Source organism: Hypanus sabinus, chromosome 1 (assembly GCF_030144855.1).
Source record: "Hypanus sabinus isolate sHypSab1 chromosome 1, sHypSab1.hap1, whole genome shotgun sequence".
NCBI lineage: Eukaryota > Metazoa > Chordata > Chondrichthyes > Myliobatiformes > Dasyatidae > Hypanus > Hypanus sabinus.
Window position 1 is genome coordinate 111,171,410 of NC_082706.1, and position 22,474 is coordinate 111,193,883.

Below are 22,474 nucleotides of genomic sequence, written 5' to 3' on the forward strand. Positions count from 1 at the left end.
ATAAAACCTAGAAAGGGACTAGTTTAATCACCAGTGGGCTAAGTTAGATCTAACATGAAAAAGTGAGTAGGTGGGCAGAAGCTTCATATTCAATTCCTCACTTCTTTTATACTGTCAAGTGCATATGTGCTATTAAGAGCTCCAGGATGTTGTCCTTTCCCTAGGTACTCCAGCAGATGATTATTTTTTTTTTAAATGCCCAAGAGCTCAATAGAAGCAGCTTAAGGGAACTGTAGGATAAAATAAGAGGTCACTGTACACAACAAAATTTAGCAGTTTTACTTGATGTATAAAGAAAATACTCAATAAGTAGCCCGGTAACATTTGCAATTCCCAGAAGTTCACTAATTTAAAGTCCTCATATATTGTTTCAAATACCCATGAATAGAATCTAACACAAGCAAAGTATTTTTAATGCAAATATCAAGTGCCCCACCTGTTCCATGACTTCAGGTGCCATCCAGCAGGGTGTTCCAACAAAGGTCTTTCTCACTTTATTCCTGGTCATGTCTCCTCCTGTTGCCAGGAAGGCACTTACACCAAAATCTGCAACAAATCAGGCAAAATCACAAGTAAAACAACACTTCTCACTATTTCGGCATTGGTCAACAAACTCACAAATTAGCCATTTTATTGCGATTAACATTTTCACAGTTCTGGTGGTTAAGGATCATGCCAACAGTCATTTCCACTCAGCCACAACTACCAATACTACAGGCTTCCAATTCTACAACTAAGTTCTCACGACAGCTTGATATGTTCACATTACCTATCTTTTCTTTTCACCTCTGCAGTAAGAGTAATATAGATAAATTATCTTTGATATTGCTTTAAATGTTCAATATGTTAGTACTGGCAGTTTATTAATGATTGACAGTGAAAAAGAATATTCAAAATGGCATGAACTAATAATATTGTAGGAACATTTAATTATCTGGATACAGAATGAAATAAAAGTCTGTGATAAGGAAAAAGCAGCAGTTTGGTTCAGATGTGTCTAATGAGGAAAAGTTGAGCGAGTTTGGGCTCTTTTTGGATTGATGTTGGATGAGAAGCTACTTGATAGAGTTGTACAAGATTATGGAAGGCATAGATAGTGAACAATCAGCACCTTTTCCCCCCAGTGTGGCAATGGCCAATACCAGAGGACATCTGTTTAAGATATGTGGAGGAAAGTCCAAGGGAGATGAGATTTTTGTCTGCAAACACTAAATGCCTTCCTTTCCTCATTGGTTAATCTGCACATCATTGATCACCCCAACCCCCAAACCACCAGCTCCCTCACTTCCCATGTCAGTCCGTCAATTGCCTCTAATCACTGTCTTGCCTTTGCCCCTCTCCTCTTTATACAGGCTATTACCCCATTCTGCTCAGTCCTTATGCAGAGCTTTGACCAAAAACATGGACCATTCCATTCCATGATGCTACTTAACCTGCTGAGTTCCTCCAGCAGTTTGTTTGTTGTGTTAAGTACTCAGGAACATTTTCTTTTCTGATGCAGTTATCATACACACAGACAGAAGCACAATGGTAATGAGAAATATAATTTAGTACACTGCACAGATAGATTAAAAAATCAAGACAAAGCATTCTTAAATACAAACATGAAGGAAAAGCTTGATATAAAAAAAAGAAAGGAATAAGGAATAACAACACAAATCATACCTACTCCTACAGGGGTTCCCAACCTTTTTCATGCCATGGACCCCCACCATTAACAGAGGAGTCCATGGACTCCAAGATTGGGAACTCCTACATGCATAAAAAGGCTAGGAATCTAGCAATGAAAGGGTTAAGGCTTTTTTTTGGAATCTTGTACAGCATGCAATATTGACAGGTCAAATTAATATAATAAGGTCTTACACAAAAACCACGGTATAGTTAAAGAGGCCAAAATAAACATTACATAGTAAACTTGGGAGAAATCTTACAGGAAAACTATTGCTCCCTAATAATGCTTAAGGTAATAGTATCCTTGCAGACAGCGAAACTGTGCAATTTTTGAGGCTATAACTTGCAGGTTGTAAGCGAAAATTAACTAGGCATGCCTCTAAATTTTAATTACATGTTGACAGGTAAAAATAAAGGTTAAAAAGTGAAATAATTTTAATGAATTGCAGTCTATCTCATGGCACCAGTCATTAAGATATGAGCAAAAGTTGCCATTTTATCATTAAGATAAGCATCCCAGCATCAGCTACATAAACAGCAAATTTCCAACTCTCCTAAAAAAATTACATGGGAAAATTATTTCATCTCAGTATATATTCTACCCTATAACAAAGCAAATTGCTTTCAGATTTACTGTTTTCATATTATAAAAATAGACAGTATTTCTTTCAAATATTGGATGGTATGTCACTAATTTCAGGAAAATCCCTCAAGATTTCATCTAATGTTTTTCAACTGGGCTGTTGTTTGTGTAATTTGAGATTTTACTTCAATCCTGCAGTTCAGCCATACATTTTCCATTTCCTTTCAGATTACCATAAACTAAATGAAGCCCTTCGCCGAAAATTCAATTTATCCAATTACTGCTCAAAATGAGCAATTTGAGGGAAAAGTATAGCATTGTAGCCTATATTTAATGAGATTTCCCCTCAGATGGAAATGCATTGTGTATGGAGAATACATGGAACTGTTATGGTGTGAAACAATACATTTTTTTTAAAAAAAGGTCAACTGTTTCCTGGCTGTAGGGCCTGTTTTCATGCTGTAATGCTCTATTACAATATATAATGGTGAATTAACCTAACAGTCTGCATATTTATGAGATACAGGAGGAAAATGCCTGCAGAGGAAACCCCTAGCAACACAGGGAGAACATGCCAAACTCCACACTGACAAAAGGCCAGTTTCTTGCACTGAGATAGTGCCACTGTGCTGCATGAATTATATCACAGTATAGAAAGGTTCTGACACCGAAAGCAATTTCCACAGAGATATCAATTCCAAGCTTGCTATTGCTTCACTTCCCTCATAGATTCCTTGCCATACTGACAGTTAAGTGTCTTACATGGAATTTCTCAGCAAGGCTGGTATGGAGAGTGCTAAAACATCAATTGTGCACCAGCTTGTCTTTAAAATTGCCTTTGATGAAGTGGTTGGTTTGCTCCTATAATCATTTACACTGGCCCTCTGTGTTCTGACAATGGATTCAAGGATCTCAATGCCATCCAGATTGTTCTTCTACTTTGTATGATTACAGGCCAAGTCATCATCCAGGTTGTCGGGTTCACAGCATCTGAGGTTCCCTAAGCTCCTTCAAAACTGTCAACTTAAATCAAATGCATTAAAGGTAAATATTCTCGCATACCTTCCACAACTTTTCCTTATGTGTTAACCTTAATCTCAAAATGGTGAGGGGCAGACTCTTTGCTCAACAGTCTTTCATCAACAAGCTTTGCTTTAATGGCAAGTTTTTCATATACTAGAATTAGGAAAAACTAAGAAAGAAAAGCATCTCCCTATGTGATACCTGGAAACTACAATCCTCAAGATTCCATTGCCCTTGAAGTGAACAGACAGCAAAACAGTACTGAAAGGAGTACTTCTAAAGTCATCCTTTTAACTGCATTTGTAGTTCATTTTAAAAATCCATTTAGAGTGGTCTTTCTGTGAGCTCTTTTCATCAAAACATTGTTATATTACTGACAAAAGTAGATTACTACATTGGACCAATTTAAATGCACTCCATACTTCACCTTCACCAACCTCATAACAGATACAGAAACAAGGAAGTATAATACATGGACCCTGAGTTTACTATAAATAGAACACAAACAGTTATATAAAGACTCAGCTGAACTCATCCGCCTAATTGCATACTTTCACTAACTGTGGATTTGTACTATCCTACTTACAATCACACAGGATATAAACTAGTCGAGTTTAATTAGACATTGGATTTTGATTGCAAGTTTTGCACCCAGTTATATAAAGAGTGCTCACTGCCTCATGACTAACTATATTGACCTCCCTAAAAAGTGGATATTTCTATAATGTACTATGATTTAATGTGTAGTACAATTTCATTTTTTAAATCAATATAATTGCTCATGATATTCCATTGTTAATTAAATACAAAATTCAAATGCTCATTCTCTCAAGTCATACAATATTATGGATTTACATTCCAAGAACTTAATTCATGAATGTTTAATGAGTTCCTATAAAATTCCTGTGGTTTTATTGCATGTTAATAATGCATTAACACTTCAAAGAATTTGACATAAGTTCTTTAAACTGCGTTTGTATTAAACGCACATATTGAAACTAGTTGCCTTATTCCCTGTTTAGCTATAGTTGTTGAATATAGTGCTTTTCTAACTGCAACATTTTAATAATAAGATATTACATTTTATGGTGCATTAAGACTAAACAGCATAGGGGAGAAATAAGGCAACCTAAATGTGGCACCATAGCTTAGGGAGCCATTCAGCAGACAGGAAAACAAACCATAATAAAATGTGGGAACCATCCAGCAGGTCAGTGAATGTTAGTCACACTAGTCTCAAATCACCTGTTTCAACCCTGATTTAATGCCAGAGACTTGGTATTTTTAAGGGGGGGGGGCAGGAATTATGATTTATTTATTAATTTCTATTATTCTACATTTTCAGTTCTTAGGCATTTCACAACCTTTTGACTATAAAATCCCAAATATTTAACATCCTCTTTGTAATGAATTTTATTTTTTTGTTAAATAGCTCATCTCATATCCTGACCAACCCTTCCTAATTTCTGGAATCAATCTTTATCATACCATCGCGGTTTTGAGTTTCATTTGGGAGGATTTCTTCCATGCTCAAAAAACAGCTGTTATTTGAAAGCAAGCCCTGAAATAAAAAGGTAGGATTATGGTACCAAAAAACCCAAACTTTCATTAATTTATTAACTAAACCATGCAGGAGTTTTTTTTTCATTTGCTGTATTGATTAAAACCTGAACACCACTATCAATGGAACAATCCCATTGCGACCTCTAGCTCCAAAACCTTGCATCCATCTCCAATAAGCAACTGATAAAGCAGTGGTGACTGTAGAACAAATGCTAGTCCCATCATTCATGGCAAGGTCATAAGACAAAGGAGTAGAAATAGACCAGCAACCACATTGAGGCTGCTCTGCCATTTTATCTTGGCTGATCCGATTGCCTTTTCCCCAGAATTTCAACCTCTGCTTTAAATACACCCAATGACTTGGCCTCCACAGCCACCCGTGGCAACAAATTCCAGATTCACCCTCCTCATCCCTGTTCTAAAAAGCCACCCCTCTATGCAGAGGACATATCCTCAACCATGAGGGGATCCTTCATGGTTAGTTACACTATCACAGGCAGAGAGACAGAAGTCCCTACCTCCCTATAACCATATAACAATCACAGCATGGAAAAAGGCCATCTTGGCCCTCCTAGTCCGTGCCGAAATCTTAATCTTACCTAGTCCCACCTACCCGCACTCAGCCCATAACCCTCCACTCCTTTCCTGTCCATATACCTATCCAATTTTACCTTAAATGACACAACTGAACTGGCCTCTACTACTTCTACAGGAAGCTCATTCCACACAGCTATCACTCTCTGAGTAAAGAAATACCCCCTCGTGTATCCCTTAAACTTCTGCCCCCTAACTCTCAAATCATGTCCTCTCATTTGAATCTCCCCTTCTCTCAATGGAAACAGCCTATTCACGTCAACTCTATCTATCCCTCTCAAAATTTTAAATACCTCGATCAAATCCCCCCTCAACCTTCTATGCTCCAATGAATAGAGACCTAACTTGTTCAACCTTTCTCTGTAACTTAAGTGCTGAAACCCAGGTAACATCCTAGTAAATCGTCACTGCACTCTCTCTAATTTATTGATATCTTTCCTATAATTCGGTGACCAGAACTGTACACAACATTCCAAATTTGGCCTTACCAATGCCTTGTATAATTTTAACATTACATCCCAACTTCTGTACTCAATGCTCTGATTTATAAAGGCCAGCGTTCCAAAAGCCTTCTTCACCACCCTATCTACATGAGACTCCACCTTCAGGGAACTATGCACTGTTATTTCTAGATCTCTCTGTTCCACCGCATTCCTCAATGCCCTACCATTTACCCTGTATGTTCTATTTGGATTATTCCTGCCAAAATGTAGAACCTCACACTTCTCAGCATTAAACTCCATCTGCCAACTCCCATTCTTCTAACTGGCATAAATCTCCCTGCAAGCTTTGAAAACACACCTCATTATCCACAACACCTCCTACCTTAGTATCATCGGCATACTTACTAATCCAATTTACCACCCCATCATCCAGATCATTTATGTATATTACAAACAACATTGGGCCCAAAACAGATCCCTGAGGCACCCTGCTAGTCACCTGCCTATATCCCGATAAACAATTATCCACCACTACTTTCTGGCATCTCCCATCTAGCCACTGTTGAATCCATTTTATTACTTCAGCATTAATACCGAACAACTGAACCTTCTTAACTAACCTTCCATGTGGAACTTTGTCAAAGGCCTTGCTGAAGTCCATATAGACTACATCCACTGCCTTACCCTCGTCAACATTCCTCGTAACATCTTCAAAAAATTCAATAAGGTTTGTCAGACATGACCTTCCATGCATAAATCCATGCTGGCTACTTCTAATCAGATCCCGTCTATCCAGATAATTATAAATACTATCTCTAAGAATACTTTCCATTAATTTACCCACCACTGATGTCAAACTGACAGGTCTATAATTGCTAGGCTTACTTCTAGAACCCTTTTTAAAGAATGGACCCACATGAGCAATATGCCAATCCTCCGGCACAATCCCCGTTTCTAATGACATCTGAAAGATCTCCTTCAGAGCTCCTGCTATCTCTACCCAGACTTTCCTCAAGGTCCTGGGGAATATCCTGTCAGGACCCAGAGATTTATCCACTTTTAAATTTCTTAAAAGCGCCAGTACTTCCACCTCTTTAATTGTCATAGGTTCCATAACTTCCTTACTTGTTTCCCACACCTTACACAATTCAATATCCTTCTCCTTAGTGAATACTGAAAAGAAGAAATCGTTCAAAATCTCTCCCATCTCCCTCGGCTCCACACATAGCTGACCACCCTGATTCTCTAAGGGACCAATTTTATCCCTCACTACCCTCTTGCTTTTAATATAACTGTAGAAACCTTTCAGATTTACTTTCATCTTATTTGTCAAACCAACCTCGTGTCTTCTTTTAGCTTTTCTAATCTCTTTAAGATTCCTTTTACATTCTTTATATTCCTCGAGCAATTCCTTTACTCCATGCTGCCTATATCTATTGTAGACATCCCTCTTTTTCCGAACCAAGTTTCTAATATCCCTTGAAAACCATGGTGCTTTCAAACCTTTAACCTTTCCTTTCAACCTAACAGGAACATAAAGATTCTGTACCCTCATAATTTCACCCTTAAATGACCTCCATTTTTCTATTACATCCTTCCCATAAAACAACTTGACCCAATCCACTCTCTCTAAATCCCTTCGCATCCCCACAAAGTTAGCCTTTCTCCAATCAAAAATCTCAACTCTAGGTCCAGTCCTGTCCTTCTCCATAATTATATTGAAGCTAATGCTATTGTGATCACTGGACCCAAAGTGCTCCCCAACACATACATCTGTCAGCTGACTTATCGCATTCCCTAACAGGAGATCCCACACTGCCCCATCTCTAGTCGGTACTTCTATGTATTGTTGCAAAAAACTATCCTGCACACATTTCACAAACTCTAAACCATCCAGCCCTTTTACAGAATGAGCTTCCCAATCTACATGTGGAAAATTAAAATCTCCCACAATCACCACCTTGTGTTTACTACAAATATCTGCTATCTCCTTACACATTTGCTCTTCCAACTCACGCTCCCCATTAGGTGGCCTATAATACACTCCTATCAATGTTACTACACCTTTCCCATTCCTCAATTCCACCCAAATAGCCTCCCTAGAGGAGCTCTCTAATCTATCCTTCCAAAGCACCGCCATAAGATTTTCTCGGACAAGCAACGCAACACCTCTTCTGAACCCTCCTACTCTATCACACCTGAAGCAACTAAATCCACGAATATTTAGTTGCCAATCACACCCTTCCTGCAACCATGTTTCTCTAATAGCTACAATATCATAATTCCAGGTAGCAATCCACGCTTTAAGCTCATCCACCTTTCTTACAATGCTCCTATCCCTAACAATGCATTCAAATTTATTATCCTTTTCTTTCTTCTCCCCTACATCTTCGGGCTGAGCGCATCCCTTCTCCATCACCTGCCCTTCCTCCCTCACACACAGTCTACTTACTTGCTCTACTGGTGAACTAATCTCCCCTCCCATAGTTTCCTCAAACTGATTCCCACCCCCCCATCTTACTAGTTTAAAGTCTGCCCTGTAGCCCTAGCAAACCTCCCCGCTAGGATATTGGTACCCCCAGGATTTAAGTGTAACCCGCCCTTCTTGAACAGGTCATGCCTGCCCCAGAAGAGGTCCCAATGATCCTGAAACTTGAATCCCTGCCCCCTGCTCCAATCCCTCAGCCATGCATTCATCCTCCACCTAATTCCATTCCTACTCTCACTGTTGCGTGGCACAGGCAGTAATCCCGAGATCACTACCTTTGCAGTCCTTCTTCTTAACTGCCTTCCTAACTCCCTATACTCTCGTTTCAGGACCTCTTCCCCTTTCCTACCTATGTCATTGGTACCTACATGTACCATGGCCTCTGGCTCCTCACCCTCCCACTTCAGGATATCTTGGACGTGATCAGAAGCGTCCCGAACCCCGGCACCAGGCAGGCAAACTACCATCCGGGACTCCCGATCACCTCCACAGAACCGTTTGTCTGAACCCCTGACTATCGAGTCCCCTATTACTATGGTCCTCTTTCTTCTATCCCTACCCTTCTGAGCTATAGGGTCGTCCTCTGTGCCGGAGGCCCGGCCACTGTCACTTCCTCCAGGTAGGCTGTTCCCCCCAACAGTACTCAAACATGAGTACTTATTGTCAAGGGGTACAGCCACTGGGGTACTCTCTAGTACCTGCCTCTTCCCCTTCCTGACCGTGACCCACCTATCTGCCTCCCGTGGCCCCGGAGTGACTACCTGCCTGTAACTCCTATCACCTCCTCACTCTCCCTGACCAGGCAAAGGTCTTCGAGCTGCAGCTCCAGTTCCCTAACTCAGTCCCTCAGGAGCTGCAGTTCGGCGCACCTGGCGCAGATGTGGATGTCCGGGAAGCTCGGAGACTCCAGGATCCCCCACATCCAACACCAAGAACAACAAGCTGCCCTCACTCTCATACTTCCCGAATAACTGAAAATAACAAGGAGAACTAAAAGATCAGCCTACTGTGCCCTCTTCCGCCTTATCTGCTTATTATCTGATCAACATTAGATCTATTCAGACATCACTTTAAGTCTTCACTAAATGGAAAAGATACAGCACTGCAAAAGCCTTAAGGTTAGTACCTTCTCCCAGGAAACATTTTCAAAAATCCCAGATCAAGAAGGTACTTTCTGCTTTAACATCTTCTTGCAGCAACAGAAAAGTTACAAAATGTGATTAAAACAGCACTGTTTACATTTTAAAATAGGAATGATAAGATATAGCTTATTGGTTCAAGCTCCCCAACTGGACACATTTTAACTTCTGTTAGTTCATCAAGCTTATGTATAATTTGATGAAGTTACAGTGCAATTGCAGAGTTCAGCATTATTAGATGATTTCACAGGAACAGCAGGGAATCAATAATATCCTCACTCAAGATCATAAGCAGCAACTGCCTTGACCTCTACCCACCATTACCACCCTGCTTTCTCTACTGACCCAGCTCTACTCTCATACAATCTCATTCCTGATCACAATATTAGCAACCTTTCCAGACTCTCCCCTTGGGTCTAACACTGCTCCTCTCGAATGCCAGATATGCTGTTCACTCAGTCCAAGCTATGCATATATTTACCTCCGTGCTCCTGGCTTGCATCAAAAGAAACAGACCTAGTACTGTCATTTCACTACTTAGTAATTTTTTCCATATAATTTTTAAACATAAAATGAAAGCATTATTGGTTTTATTTTTATTATTGTCACACGTATTGAGGTACAGTGAAAAGCTTGTTGTGCATATTGCTCACAGAGATCAAATCATTGCAGCAGAAACTGTTATAGTACAAGGTGAAACAATAACAATGCATAATAAAGTATAACAGCTACAGAGAAAGTGTGGTGCAGGTATAAAATAAGGTGAAAAACCATAAAGCAGATTGTGAAGTTCAAATGTCCATCTTATTATACTTATAGCAGTGGGTTAGAGGCTGTCCTTTGCCTAGTGCTACGTGCATGCCGCTTACCTGATGGGAGGGGGGAGATGAGAGAAGGGAGAATTAAAAACCCAACATAAATTTGGATTAGGGGACCAAAACAAGTCACATGAAAGTCCTGTACCAGCATGACTTTATCTATGTATTCTGACCTCCACTTGGCATTTGCGTTCCTAATTGCTTGCTGTATTTGGATAATTATTCCCTCCACATTCAAGTTTTCTGCCATCTTTAAAGTAGTCAAAATATTACATTTTAATTTCCCACCCATGGACAAGTTCAGACACCTTGTTATTCACATCACGTGCAAACATCTGCAGCTTATTCCTCCTTGCAGCTCTTCTCTCTTTGGCTTTGTAGCATTAGTAAATGAGGATGAGAAGTATTTTATAAAATGATTTAGGTAAAGTATAATAGTAAATAACTGATACTCATCTGGAAGACAATCTATTCATTCCCATTTCAATTTATTTAATTCTCTACCCAAGCTGATACATGATCTCCAAAAACAAAAGAACTTTTAAATTTTATATTTTAGATGTACTTTATCAAAAGTTATTTAGAAATACAGATATCCTTCTTTCAGTGGTTCAATCTTCCTCTATCTGAATATTTGCATTCTTAAAATAGTAATTCTGTTAAGCTTTATTTGCTCTCTATTAAACAGTGAAAATCATAGATTAGACAAAGCGCGAATTAACCACATCCTTAAATGATGAATTCTGGAATTTTGATGATAGCTCTGGTGTCAATATGGCATTTAATCCTTGCTGCTCTCCTGGACTTCTTCCAAAATCCAGGAGATTTCTGAATTTATGAAACCATACCTCTACTGTTATAATTTTGAACTACTGTAAGCCTAATTTCTTATTTTAATCTTCACATCTTCAGCCATCAGATATAGATATTATATATAACACACACACACACACACACACACACACACAGATACATTAGGAGAGTAACAATACAAAAACAACTGGGGGGGGGGGAAGAGGAAGTGTGCAAGAAATTTTCTTAATTGGCTTCCAATCTAATAAGGAAAGCAGTTTTGGAGCTGGTGGATGAATAGGATAATATTAGCATATTCTGGTTAGACAAGGTACAATATTTAAAACTAAAATTTTGTTAAGGAAAATGTTTTCCAGATGTTCTGTAAAACTAATGACACCCAAAATTAATCTCCGTGTGACACCTTTAAAAGCTTTCAAAATAGGGTGTTTTACAAACTATTAGCATGTGAAAAATAGTCCCTTAGGCCAAAATCCTACTGAACCTCAAGAAAAAGGATGGATATTCACTTAAGTATTAATATAAATAATCAAGCAGCATTTTATGTTTGAACTTGACAAATTGTAACTCTTCCATTTTTAGACAATTGGTTGAATAGGTCATGTGGTGGAAATGAAACTTAAAACAATCCATATGAGATTCCTCAAAGTGCTCCCATTGTGTAAACTGGTTGAACAAATTTGCAATGTTATTTCAATTTTTTTTGCTATGTAAGGTAGGCATAGAAATAGAAAAATAAATGAAATGTATGAAATACCCTTAACCTCAATGCTTTTTTAAATGTTTTAACAAATGACAAAAGTGAAAATGGTTCTGCAGCCCAGTAAATGACATTTTTCCAATGTCTTTTTTCACTGACTTTCTATGATGGGAAATATATATTTCTTTGATACATGATGCCTGTGCTTGTTGCCCTACCTAAGCATTCCACAAAGTCTGTTGTTACCTCAAAGGCTTTTCTCAGTTCCTCATGTGTATATATTTACTGTTGGTAAGTGTAATTGCAACAATCCTTTTTGCCACCATCCTTCAAACAATGACACAGGAAATAGAAAGCAATGACAACCTCTATTTTTCTGCTTGTTGTCAAAATTTCTTCCATTTGGAGGGGTTACTTAATGTCAATACCCATGTCTTCCCAAGTCAAAATGGATCAAGGACCACTTAAGAGCAATTTACCAGGGCTACACAGATTTGGCTTCACTTTTGATGGTAGTGTCATTTCGAAGTGGACATGAAATTTCAACAAACATCAGGTAAGTTTTATACTATAGATTTTTCTCACTTGATGCCTAAAAAAGGCGTTAATTTATTCTTGTTGTGTGAAAATACCATGTACAATCTGGGACATGAAGATGGGAGCTACAGCAGGAAGAAAAGCAAGGACAAAGATGGAGACAGCAGCTGCAAAAATATGTGGATAAATGAAAGGTCAAGGCCAAAATAGCTGTGGCTTTCATACATCATTTACCAATGCCAGTTGTGGTTGGGAAGGATTCCAAAAAATACACAGAAGAAACCAAGGACAAGTGATGAGCAACTAATTTTGGATAGAAGGAATCAGGAACAGTTGAGTGTTGGATTAAAATAATGAAACATCATGGATAGAGGCAATTGCTTTGAGAGAAGCAACATCACATTTCAGCTGCTTTCTTCAGATATTTCTTTGGCTATCCCTTACCTATTTGGCAACTTAAAATTGATTTCTGTTTCCCACTACTAGCAAATGATCTTTGACCTGAAACATTAACTCCAGCAATTAAAATACTGAAAAAGATGTAGTATCATTATTTCACAAATTGAGTTGGTGAGACTCATCAACTCTGATAAGCCCATCTTCTTTCAGATAGAGCAAACACATTTAATACCAGAATTTTCAGTTCTATTATACTTCCAGTATTTGCAGATTTCCATGCTGAGTTTACTGGCAAACATTGTTTCATCCAAATTCCATCGAGAAAAGAAAAAGCAGGAAATGACTAATAACAGTTTTTTGCAGATGTAAAATCCAACCTTTGATAGCAGTTGTAGTTTCATCCAGTCAAATGCCAGGAGTTGCACTCTGGGATACCAATCGAAAGAGATGGTATACTGTTAATGAAGACTCTTAACAGTGTTGATGTAGAGTAGGATCTTGCGGTCCAAGACCATAGATCCTGAAAATATCTAAAAAGGTTGACAGTGTGGTAAAAAAGTACACTGCATGCCTGTCTTTCTTCATCAAGGGATGGATGCTAAGGGAAGAGATGATAGAAGTTTATAAGATTATGAGGGCAGAGACAGAGAGCTGGTATCTTTATCCCAGGTTCAAAATATTCTAATAACAGGGAGCATGCATTTGAAGCAAGATGGGGAAAATTCACAGGAGTTGTCAGGGCAAGTCTTTTTTTCTTTACACAGAGTGACAGGTGGCTGGAATGTGCTGCCAGGGGCGGTAGAAGAGGCAAATACGAAAGAGGTGCTTAAGAGGCTGTTAGATAGCAGACAACAGAATGTGCAGACAGTAGATGACAATGAATATTATTTAGATTGAAGGGATTAGTTTTGCTATGTATTTAATTACTAGCTTTAGTAGTTCAATACAAAATCATGGGCTGGAGAGCCCGTTTCTGCACCGCACTGTTCTATGTTGTCATATAATCACATTCGGGTTAATCTACCATTTTATCCAGCCAACAATCCCATGCAAATAGTATTCATCATATTGATGTGTGATCAGTACAGCTGCACTGGGAGGCCTGACATTTAATTAAACTGTATAAATCACAGTTCAGTGTTAGCACAATTCTTTATCAGCTACAAAGGGAATTTTTCTTTCACAGCTGGATGGCAGTGTGAAAGGTAGGTTTCAGAATTAATTAGAAACCCAGAGATGTAAAGTGCTGACTTTGCTTCTTAGCATTTTTGGATTCTTTTAAGATGGTGAGTATGGCATTTGTGCCATTATGAAAAGTTAAGATTATGGTAAATCTCTTAGAAGGCAACATTTTTTTCGCACTAAAATCAATGTACAAAATCACTCTTAGTGGTTGAATTAAAAGTCACTAAGTTACAGCTAATTAAACAAAGTAGGGATGCTGCAGGATCAGAAGAGTGATGTAGGTGCATGAAGTGGGAGCTGATGGACCCCATTGTGGACCACATCTGCAGCAAGTTCTGGCTACTAGAGGAACTCAAGCTCAAAGCTGATGACCTGGAATCTGAGCTTTAAACACTGCAGCACATCAGGGAGAGGGAGAGTTATCCGAATTCTCTGTTTCAGGAGGTAGTCACACTCATTAGATTAGCTGCTTCAAATTCGGCCTGTGGAGAGGGACAAGAGGGTGTGACTGCCAGTGAGGTGGGTAGTGGGAACCAAGAGACAGTGCTGGAGGAGCCTCAGCCCTTGAGCTTGTCCAACAGGTCTGAGATTCTTTCTCCTGGTGTGGATGAGAGTGGGGGGCTGTAGGAAGGATGGGCAACCTAACTGTGGCACCGTAGTTTAGGGAGCCATTCAAGAGAGGGGAAAGAAGAGAAATGCAGTGGTAATTGGGGATAATACAGACAGGGGAAAAGACAAGAGTTCTCTGTCGGGAGGATAGAGCATGCCAGAGGCTATGTTTCTTGCCTGGTGCCTGAGTTTGGGGCATCTTATCTGACCTGCAGCGGAATTTGCAGTGGGAGGAGAAAGCCCCAGTTGTCGTGGTCCATGTGGGTACCAACAAGATAGGCAGAATGAGGAAAGAGGTTCTGCTGAGGGAATTCGAGCAGCTAAGGGCTAAATTAAAAAACAGAACCAAAAAGGTGATAATCTCTGGATCAGTACCTGAGCCATGTGCAAATTGGCATGGGGTCAAATCGATTAGAGAGTTAAATGTTTTTTCAACGGCTGCTGTGGGAGAAGTGGGTTTGAATTCATGGGAAATTGGCACCAGTGTTGGGGAAGGAGAGAGCTATACCACTGGGATGGTCTCCACCTAAACAGTGATGGGACCTGAATCCTAGCGAATTGCATAACTAGTGCCGTGGATAGGGCTTTAAACTAAATAGTAGGGGAGTGGGTTCAACAGATTGGAGAAGTATGGATAAAGTAAAAGAAAAGTGTGGATAAAGAAAAAGATAAAAGATAAAAAGAAAAGTGAAGAAAAGTCAAGTGCAAAAGGAAAAACATTATAAGACTTTAAAAGCACAATGAATGTAAGAGCATTTTATCTGAATACCCATAGTACTTGAAATGAGGTCAGTGAACTTGTGGTACAAATCAGTACAAAGGGGTATTATTTAGTGGCTGTTACAGAAATGTGACTGCAGGATTGAGAGGACTGGGAATTAAATATCCAAGGATATCAGGTAATATGGAAGGATATGCAGGAAGGTAAGGGAGGTGGGTAGCGCTCTTAATTAAGGATGAGATCAGGATGATAGTGAGAGACTGTACAAGATCTAAGGAGCTGAATGTTGAATCCATCTGGCTAGAGATTAAGAATGGGGGGGGGGGGGGGGGAGGAGAAAAAAAATCACTGGTGGGAGTTTATCGGTCACCAAATAATAACATTTCAGTGGCACAGCCAATGAACAGAAATATCTGAGGCATATAAGAACCAAACAGCAGTTATTGTGGGGGACTTTTACCCAACCTCTGTGCAAGTTAATCAAGTTGGTCGAGGCAGTCTTGAGGAGGATTTCACAGAATACATCCGTGATGGCTTTCTTAAACAGCATGTTACTGAACCTGCAAGACAACTAGCTATCTTAGCTCTGGTCCTGTGCAATGAGACAGGTACAATTAGTGATCTTGTAGTTAGGGATTCTCTTGGAAAGTGATTACAGTATCAAGTTTCTCATACAAATGGAAGGTGCAACAGTTCAATTGAAACCCAGTGTATTATGCCCAAACAATGGAGGCTACAATGGGATGAGGGAGGATTTGGCTAGTGTAGACTGGGAACACAGACTATATGGTGGGACAGTTGAGAAACAGTGGAAGACTTTCAAAGAGATTTTTCAGTGCTCAACAAAAGTATATTTCAGTTAAAAGCAAGGACAGCAAGGGTGGGGAGAGTCAGCCTTGGTTAACTAAGGAAATAAAAGGCATCAAACTAAAAATTACAAAGTCACCAAGAGTAGTAGGAAACGGGAAGATTGAGAAAACTTTAAAAAGCGACAAAGAACCACTAAGTGAGCAATAAAGAAGGGGAAAATGGATTATGAAAGTAAACTAGCACAAAATATGAAGTCAAGTAGTAAAAATTTTTATAATTATATAAAGCGGAAAAGCGTGGCTTAAATGAATGTATGTCCCTTGGAGGACGAGAAGGGGGTAGCGATATTGGGTGAAGAGGAAATGGCAAGGTGTTGAATGACTATTTTGTGTTAACCTTCATGGTGGAGGACACATCTAACATGCCAAAGAGACGTTATGGATGCAATGATGGGAGGTGAGGTCCTCGCCACAATAGCTATCATTAAAAGAGGTAGTGTTGAGCAAACTTGTGCGTCTAAAGATAGACAAGTCCTCTAGTCCTGATGGAATGCATCGCAGCGTACTCAAAGAAATGGCAGAAGTTATAATAGAGGCTTCGGTGATAATTTACCAAAATTCTCTAGAGTCTGGGCAGGTCCTGGCAGAAAGATAGTGAATGTCATGCCACTGTTCAAAAAAAGGATGTAGGCAAAAAGCAGGTAACTATAGGCCAGTTAGCTTAACATTGTACTTGGGAGAATGCTTGAAGCGATCATTAAAGAAAAAATAGCAAGGTATCAGGCAGACCCAGCATGGGTTTAGCAGGACCTGTTTGACAAATTTACTGGAGTTCTTTGCAGTTATAATGAGTGCAGTGGATAGGGGGAACAGATGCATGTTATTTACTTGGATTTCCAGAAGGCATTCGATAAGATGCCGCATAAAAGATTTATCCACAAGGATGCATAGAATTGTGTATTAGCATTAGTAAGGATTGGTTAACTAATAGAAAGCAGAGAGTTGGGATACATGACTGTTACTCTAGTTGGCAATCAGTGGTGAGCTTTGTGCTGCAGGGCTCAGTGCTGGGCCTACAACTGTTCATGATATACATTAACAATCTGGAAGAGGGGACCGAGTGTAATGTATCCGAGTTTGCTGATGATACTAAATGGCATGGAAACGCAAACTCTGCAGGAAATACAGAGAACCTGCAGAGAGATGTAGATAGGTTAGATGAGTGGGCTACGGTCTGGCAGATGGAATACAACACTGGTAAATGCAAGGTCATCCACTTTGCAAGGAAAAATGGAAGAGATTATTATTCAAATGGTAAAAAAAAATGCAGCATGCTGCTGTGCAGAGGGACTTGGGAGTGCTTGTGCATGAATCACAAAAGGTTGGTTTGGAGCTGCAGCAAGATATCAAAAAGGCAAATGGGATGTTAGCCTTCATTGCTAAAGGCATTGAATTTAAGAGCAGGGAGGTTATGCTGCAACTGTACAGGGTATTGGTAAGGGCACACCTGGACTACTGCATGCAGTTCTGGTCTTCTTACTTGAGGAAGGATATACTGGCTTTGGAGGCAGTGCAGAGGTGGTTAACCAGGTTGATTCCAGAGACGAGAGGGTTAGACTATGAGGGGAGACTGAGTCGCCTGGGACTGTACTCGCTGCAATTCAGAAAAATGAGGTGAGATCTTATAGAAACACAAAATTATGAAAGGGATAGATAATAGAGAGGCAGGAGTTGTTTCCACTGATAGGTGAGACTAGGACTAGGGGGAAAAAGCCTCAAGATTCAGAGTAGTAGATTTAAGACCGAGATGAGGGGGTGGAGTTTCAAGATGGCCACGTAGACACCTGCCTTTTAGGCGCTCTTCATTTTTTAAGCTATAATCACCCTTTAATCAAATCTTTTTGTACTTAATCATATGGGTTGATATTTATGATTTATTTTTCTTTTTAAAAATAACACTGGATTTAAATTTTTTCAAACCTAAAATGTCTGTATCTAAGAAATCGTCTAAAGACCCTATAACTCTCGATGCAATCTCCAATCTTCTGGATACTAAACTGGATACTAAACTTGCAAGACTGGAAAACAAACTTACTGCAAAAATATCGGAGCTTGAAGAAGTCGTTAAATCATTTGATATCAAGCTTCAATCGCAGGCAGCAGTTATTGAACATCATGAAGAAAAGTTTGCGGCTCTTGACAAGATAATTTGTGAAAAAATACGTACAATCGAAACTTTGGAGGAGAAGGTACGATCGACATCTAAAATAGTGGAGCAGTATAAGTTTAAAATCACCGATCTTGAAAACCGGTCTCGCAGACAGAATTTGCGTATTATTGGATTTCCCGAAAATCTCGAGTCTGGTGACTTAACTGAATATTTCTCTAATTTATTGTGGGAAATTTTTGGCGAGGACACTTTGCGGGTTAAACCTACTATTGATCGTGCCCACAGAGTTTCGAGATTTTCGGCTGCGAAAGACAAGCCACGAGCTGTGATTGTCCGTCTCCATTATCCTCGGGAGAAAGAGCTTTTAATTCGATTAGCTCGTCAGAAAGGTATGATTTCTCACAAAAACAACAAGTTTCGTATTGTGGAGGACTATTCATTCGAGGTAATGAGGGCGAGAATTGCTTTTAAACTGGTGATGGCGGAGGTTCATTCGATTGGACTTAAAGCTTTAAGATATCCAGCGAATCTCAGAATTATGTTGAGCGACAACAGTCAGCGTTTCTTTAATACTCTGGAAGAAGCGAAGAAATTTGTTGAAGAATATCGCTCTTCTTGTACAACTTGAACTATGTGTTATGTGGAAGAACTTTTGGAGAGAAGATGCCATTCCGTTTTAGGCTTTAACTTATGAAGCTGTGGTATAGCTTTTTATTTTGGTCTGTAGACCTGGTTTTTTTTTATTATTATTATCATGATTTACAGATGCTTTTTTAACTTTACTATAATGTCTTTTTTCTTAATTAATTTTTTTTCCCTCTGGATTAGATATACATGTTAAGACTTTGTAATAATGATTTATTTTTTAAGATGTCGTTTCTTCTTCCCATAAGACTTTGCTTTCCGTAAGTGTTTATTTGCCTGTATTTGAGAATGGGATGAATGTTTTGAATTTTTGAACTTTTTTTATATATATATTGTAGTGGTTATTGAACCCTTTTTTAATTCTATTTTGATAACCTTTTTTTTAAAAAATAAGATTGGTGAATTTACATCTATATTTCATAATATGGTCTTTTCAAAATGTCGTTTCTTCTTCCCATAAGTCTTTGTTTTTGAAACGTCATTTCCCTATATTTGAATATGGAATTTTTTTTAAAGGCATATTATACTATTTTAAACTTCAAAGGTTATCCTTTTTTTATTAATGATTTTTTGCTTTTTTATGTTATTTTTTCATTTTGATTGATATATATTCTTTTTGTTTACAACCCTGTATTTATATCTGGGTGTTATACAGTTTCTCTTTTCTTTCTTTTCATGAAGTCGCCATCTTGAAAATGGGGCTAATATTAGTGTTAGTTTGTGCGCCTGCCGCTTGGCTTTTTTCCGTGGGGTTGGGGAAGGGGGTAGGGATCTTCTTTCACGCTTTTGCTTTTTATTTTTTTGCTTTTAGTTTATGGGCCGACTTTAAATTATTAATATTGTTGAGGTGTCATGTTCTCCGGTTGCTCCTGAATCATTTTTCCTTCTTCCTGATTTATGGGTTATGTGTCTTTTTAACTTTTTATGATATACACAATTAGTATTGACATGATGGATAAGTCTGTTAACTTTATCTCTTGGAATACTAATGGCTTAAATCATCCGATTAAACGTAAAAAAATATTTAAAGTATTCCATAGACTAAATGCTAATATTATTTTTGCACAGGAGACCCATATTAGGAGGGAGGATAATCAACGCTTTTTTAGGTTCTGGAAAGGTCAACAATTCCACCGCCAAAATTAGGGGTGTGTCTATTTTTATAGACCCTTCAATTTCGTTTACACATCATGAAATTATTTCTGATCCACAGGGCAGATTTTTGTTGATAATTGGTTCACTTTTTAATCGAAAAGTGGTTTTAGTTAATATTTATGCTCCAAACTTTGACTGCCCTGAATTTTTTAAACGTTTATTTACTTCCCTTCCTAATCTAAATGAATATATGTTGATAATGGGTGGAGATTTCAATTGTTGTTTGAATCCAATGGATAGATCTAAACCTATTCAAATTCTTCCGAATAGATCAGCCTCACTTATTAATTCTTTTATGGTTGATTCGGGAATCTCTGAAATATGGCGGTTTTTGAACCCTAAAGATAAAGAATTTTCATTTTTTTTTCACATGTATATCACAGTTATTCTAGAATTGATTATTTTCTTATTGATCATCGTTTATTAACAGATGTTATTGATTGTAAATATGATTCTATTGCTATTTCGGATCATGCACCTTTGAAGTTATCTATCAAGATTTCGGACTTTTCGAATAATACTAGATCTTGGAGACTTAACGCTACTTTGCTTCAAGATCCAGAATTCATCACCTACATAAAACAGCAAATTGACTTGTTTTTCTCAACAAACTATACAGAAGAGATTGACAGAGGAATACTTTGGGATTCTTTTAAGGCTTTTATCCGTGGACAAATTATCTCATATTCCGTTGGTAAAAGAAAACAAAGATATTTAGATATTGCTTTATTAGTGGATAAAATTAAAGAAAGTGATAAGATTTATTCCGTGACTCCTACCAAAGAACTTTATAAGAAAAGAGTTGAGCCTCAAATGGAGCATAGCTTATTATTAACTTCTTCAATTGAGAATCAATTAATTAGGACCAGGGCCCAATTTTATATCCATAGTGATTGAACTGGTAAATTAGCTAACCAATTAAAAGCTATTGCGACTAAGCGACAAATTATTAAAATTCGTAAACAAGACGGAAATCTGACTACTGATCATAAAGAAATCAGTAACACTTTTCAAGATTTTTATAAATCTTTATATCAATCAGAATTTGACGGCGATCTGTCCATGATGGATAACTTTTTTAACAATTTGAATATTCCCAAACTGACAGATGAAGATCGTAGCTTGTTTGATGCTCCTATCTCTCTGGCCGAAATAGGAGAGGCCATCTCATCAATGAACTCAGGGAAAGCTCCTGGTCCTGATGGTTTTATTATAGAATTTTTTAAAACTTTTTCTTCTTTGCTTTCCCCTTGGCTATGTGAAATTTTTAATGATGCATTTGTTAAGAGATTACCTCAGACTTTTTATGAAGCTACTATCTCTCTAATTCTTAAAAAAGATAAGGATCCCACTCTATGTGCATCTTATCGCCCTATATCACTATTAAATGTAGATTCTAAGATTCTTACAAAAATTTTAGCTATTAGGTTAGAAAAGGTATTATCACAGATTATTTCAGAAGATCAAACTGGTTTTATTAGGAATCGGTATTTTTTTTTTAATATTAGAAAATTGATTAATATAATTTACACTTCATCACCCACAATTCCAGAATGTGTTATTTCACTAGATGCTGAAAAAGCCTTTGATAGAGTTGAATGGGTATACTTATTTAACACTTTGAGATATTTTAATTTTAGTCCTAATTTTATATCATGGATTAAACTAATATATCATAAACCTGTTGCTTCTGTTCTTACAAATAATTACAGATCTTCCTTTTTTCAATTATCTCGTGGTACGAGACAAGGTTGTCCCTTAAGTCCTTTATTGTTTAATATTGCATTAGAACCTTTAGCCATTGCTATTCATGAATCTCCTAATATTTTTGGTATCACCCGTAATGAGAAATTATACAAGTTATCACTCTATGCTGATGACTTGTTGTTATATATTTCTGATCCTGACAGGTCTATTCCCGCTATTTTATCCTTGTTGGATCAATTTGGTAGTTTTTCTGGTTACAAACTAAACTTGGATAAGAGTGATTTATTCCCTTTAAACGCGCAAACTTTATTGAATGAAAGGACACCATTTAAAGTTGTTGATGATAACTTTATCTATTTAGGTACAAAAATTACTAAGAAATATAAAGATTTATTTACATTGAATTTTCTACCTATGCTTTATCAAATTCAACAACTTACTACAAGATGGTCTCCCTTATCCTTATCATTAGTTGGTCAGATTAATGCTATTAAAATGATGATTCTACCGAAATTTTTATATTTATTTCAAGCTTTACCAATTTTTATTCCTAAATCTTTTTTTGATAACATTGATTCAAAAATCTCTTCATTTGTGTGGCAAAATAAAAATCCTAGGTTAAGTAAAAGGCAATTACAAAAATCTAAAAAAGATGGTGGTTTAGCTCTACCTAACTTTAGATTTTACTATTGGGCGAATAAT

The 22,474-nt window shown here is 37.9% G+C and overlaps 1 protein-coding gene across 3 annotated transcripts in view; it reads right to left on the reverse strand.

Annotated features, from left to right (window-relative positions):
* Positions 1–22,474, reverse strand: part of LOC132396702 (serine/threonine-protein kinase OSR1-like) — a 157,476-nt gene that overhangs the window by 46,757 nt on the left and 88,245 nt on the right. For all 3 annotated transcript variants that reach the window (XM_059974516.1, XM_059974508.1, XM_059974523.1), the window contains exon 6: positions 437–546. In XM_059974516.1, the coding sequence (XP_059830499.1) occupies positions 437–546 (110 nt within the window). The remainder of the gene's footprint in view (positions 1–436; positions 547–22,474) is intronic.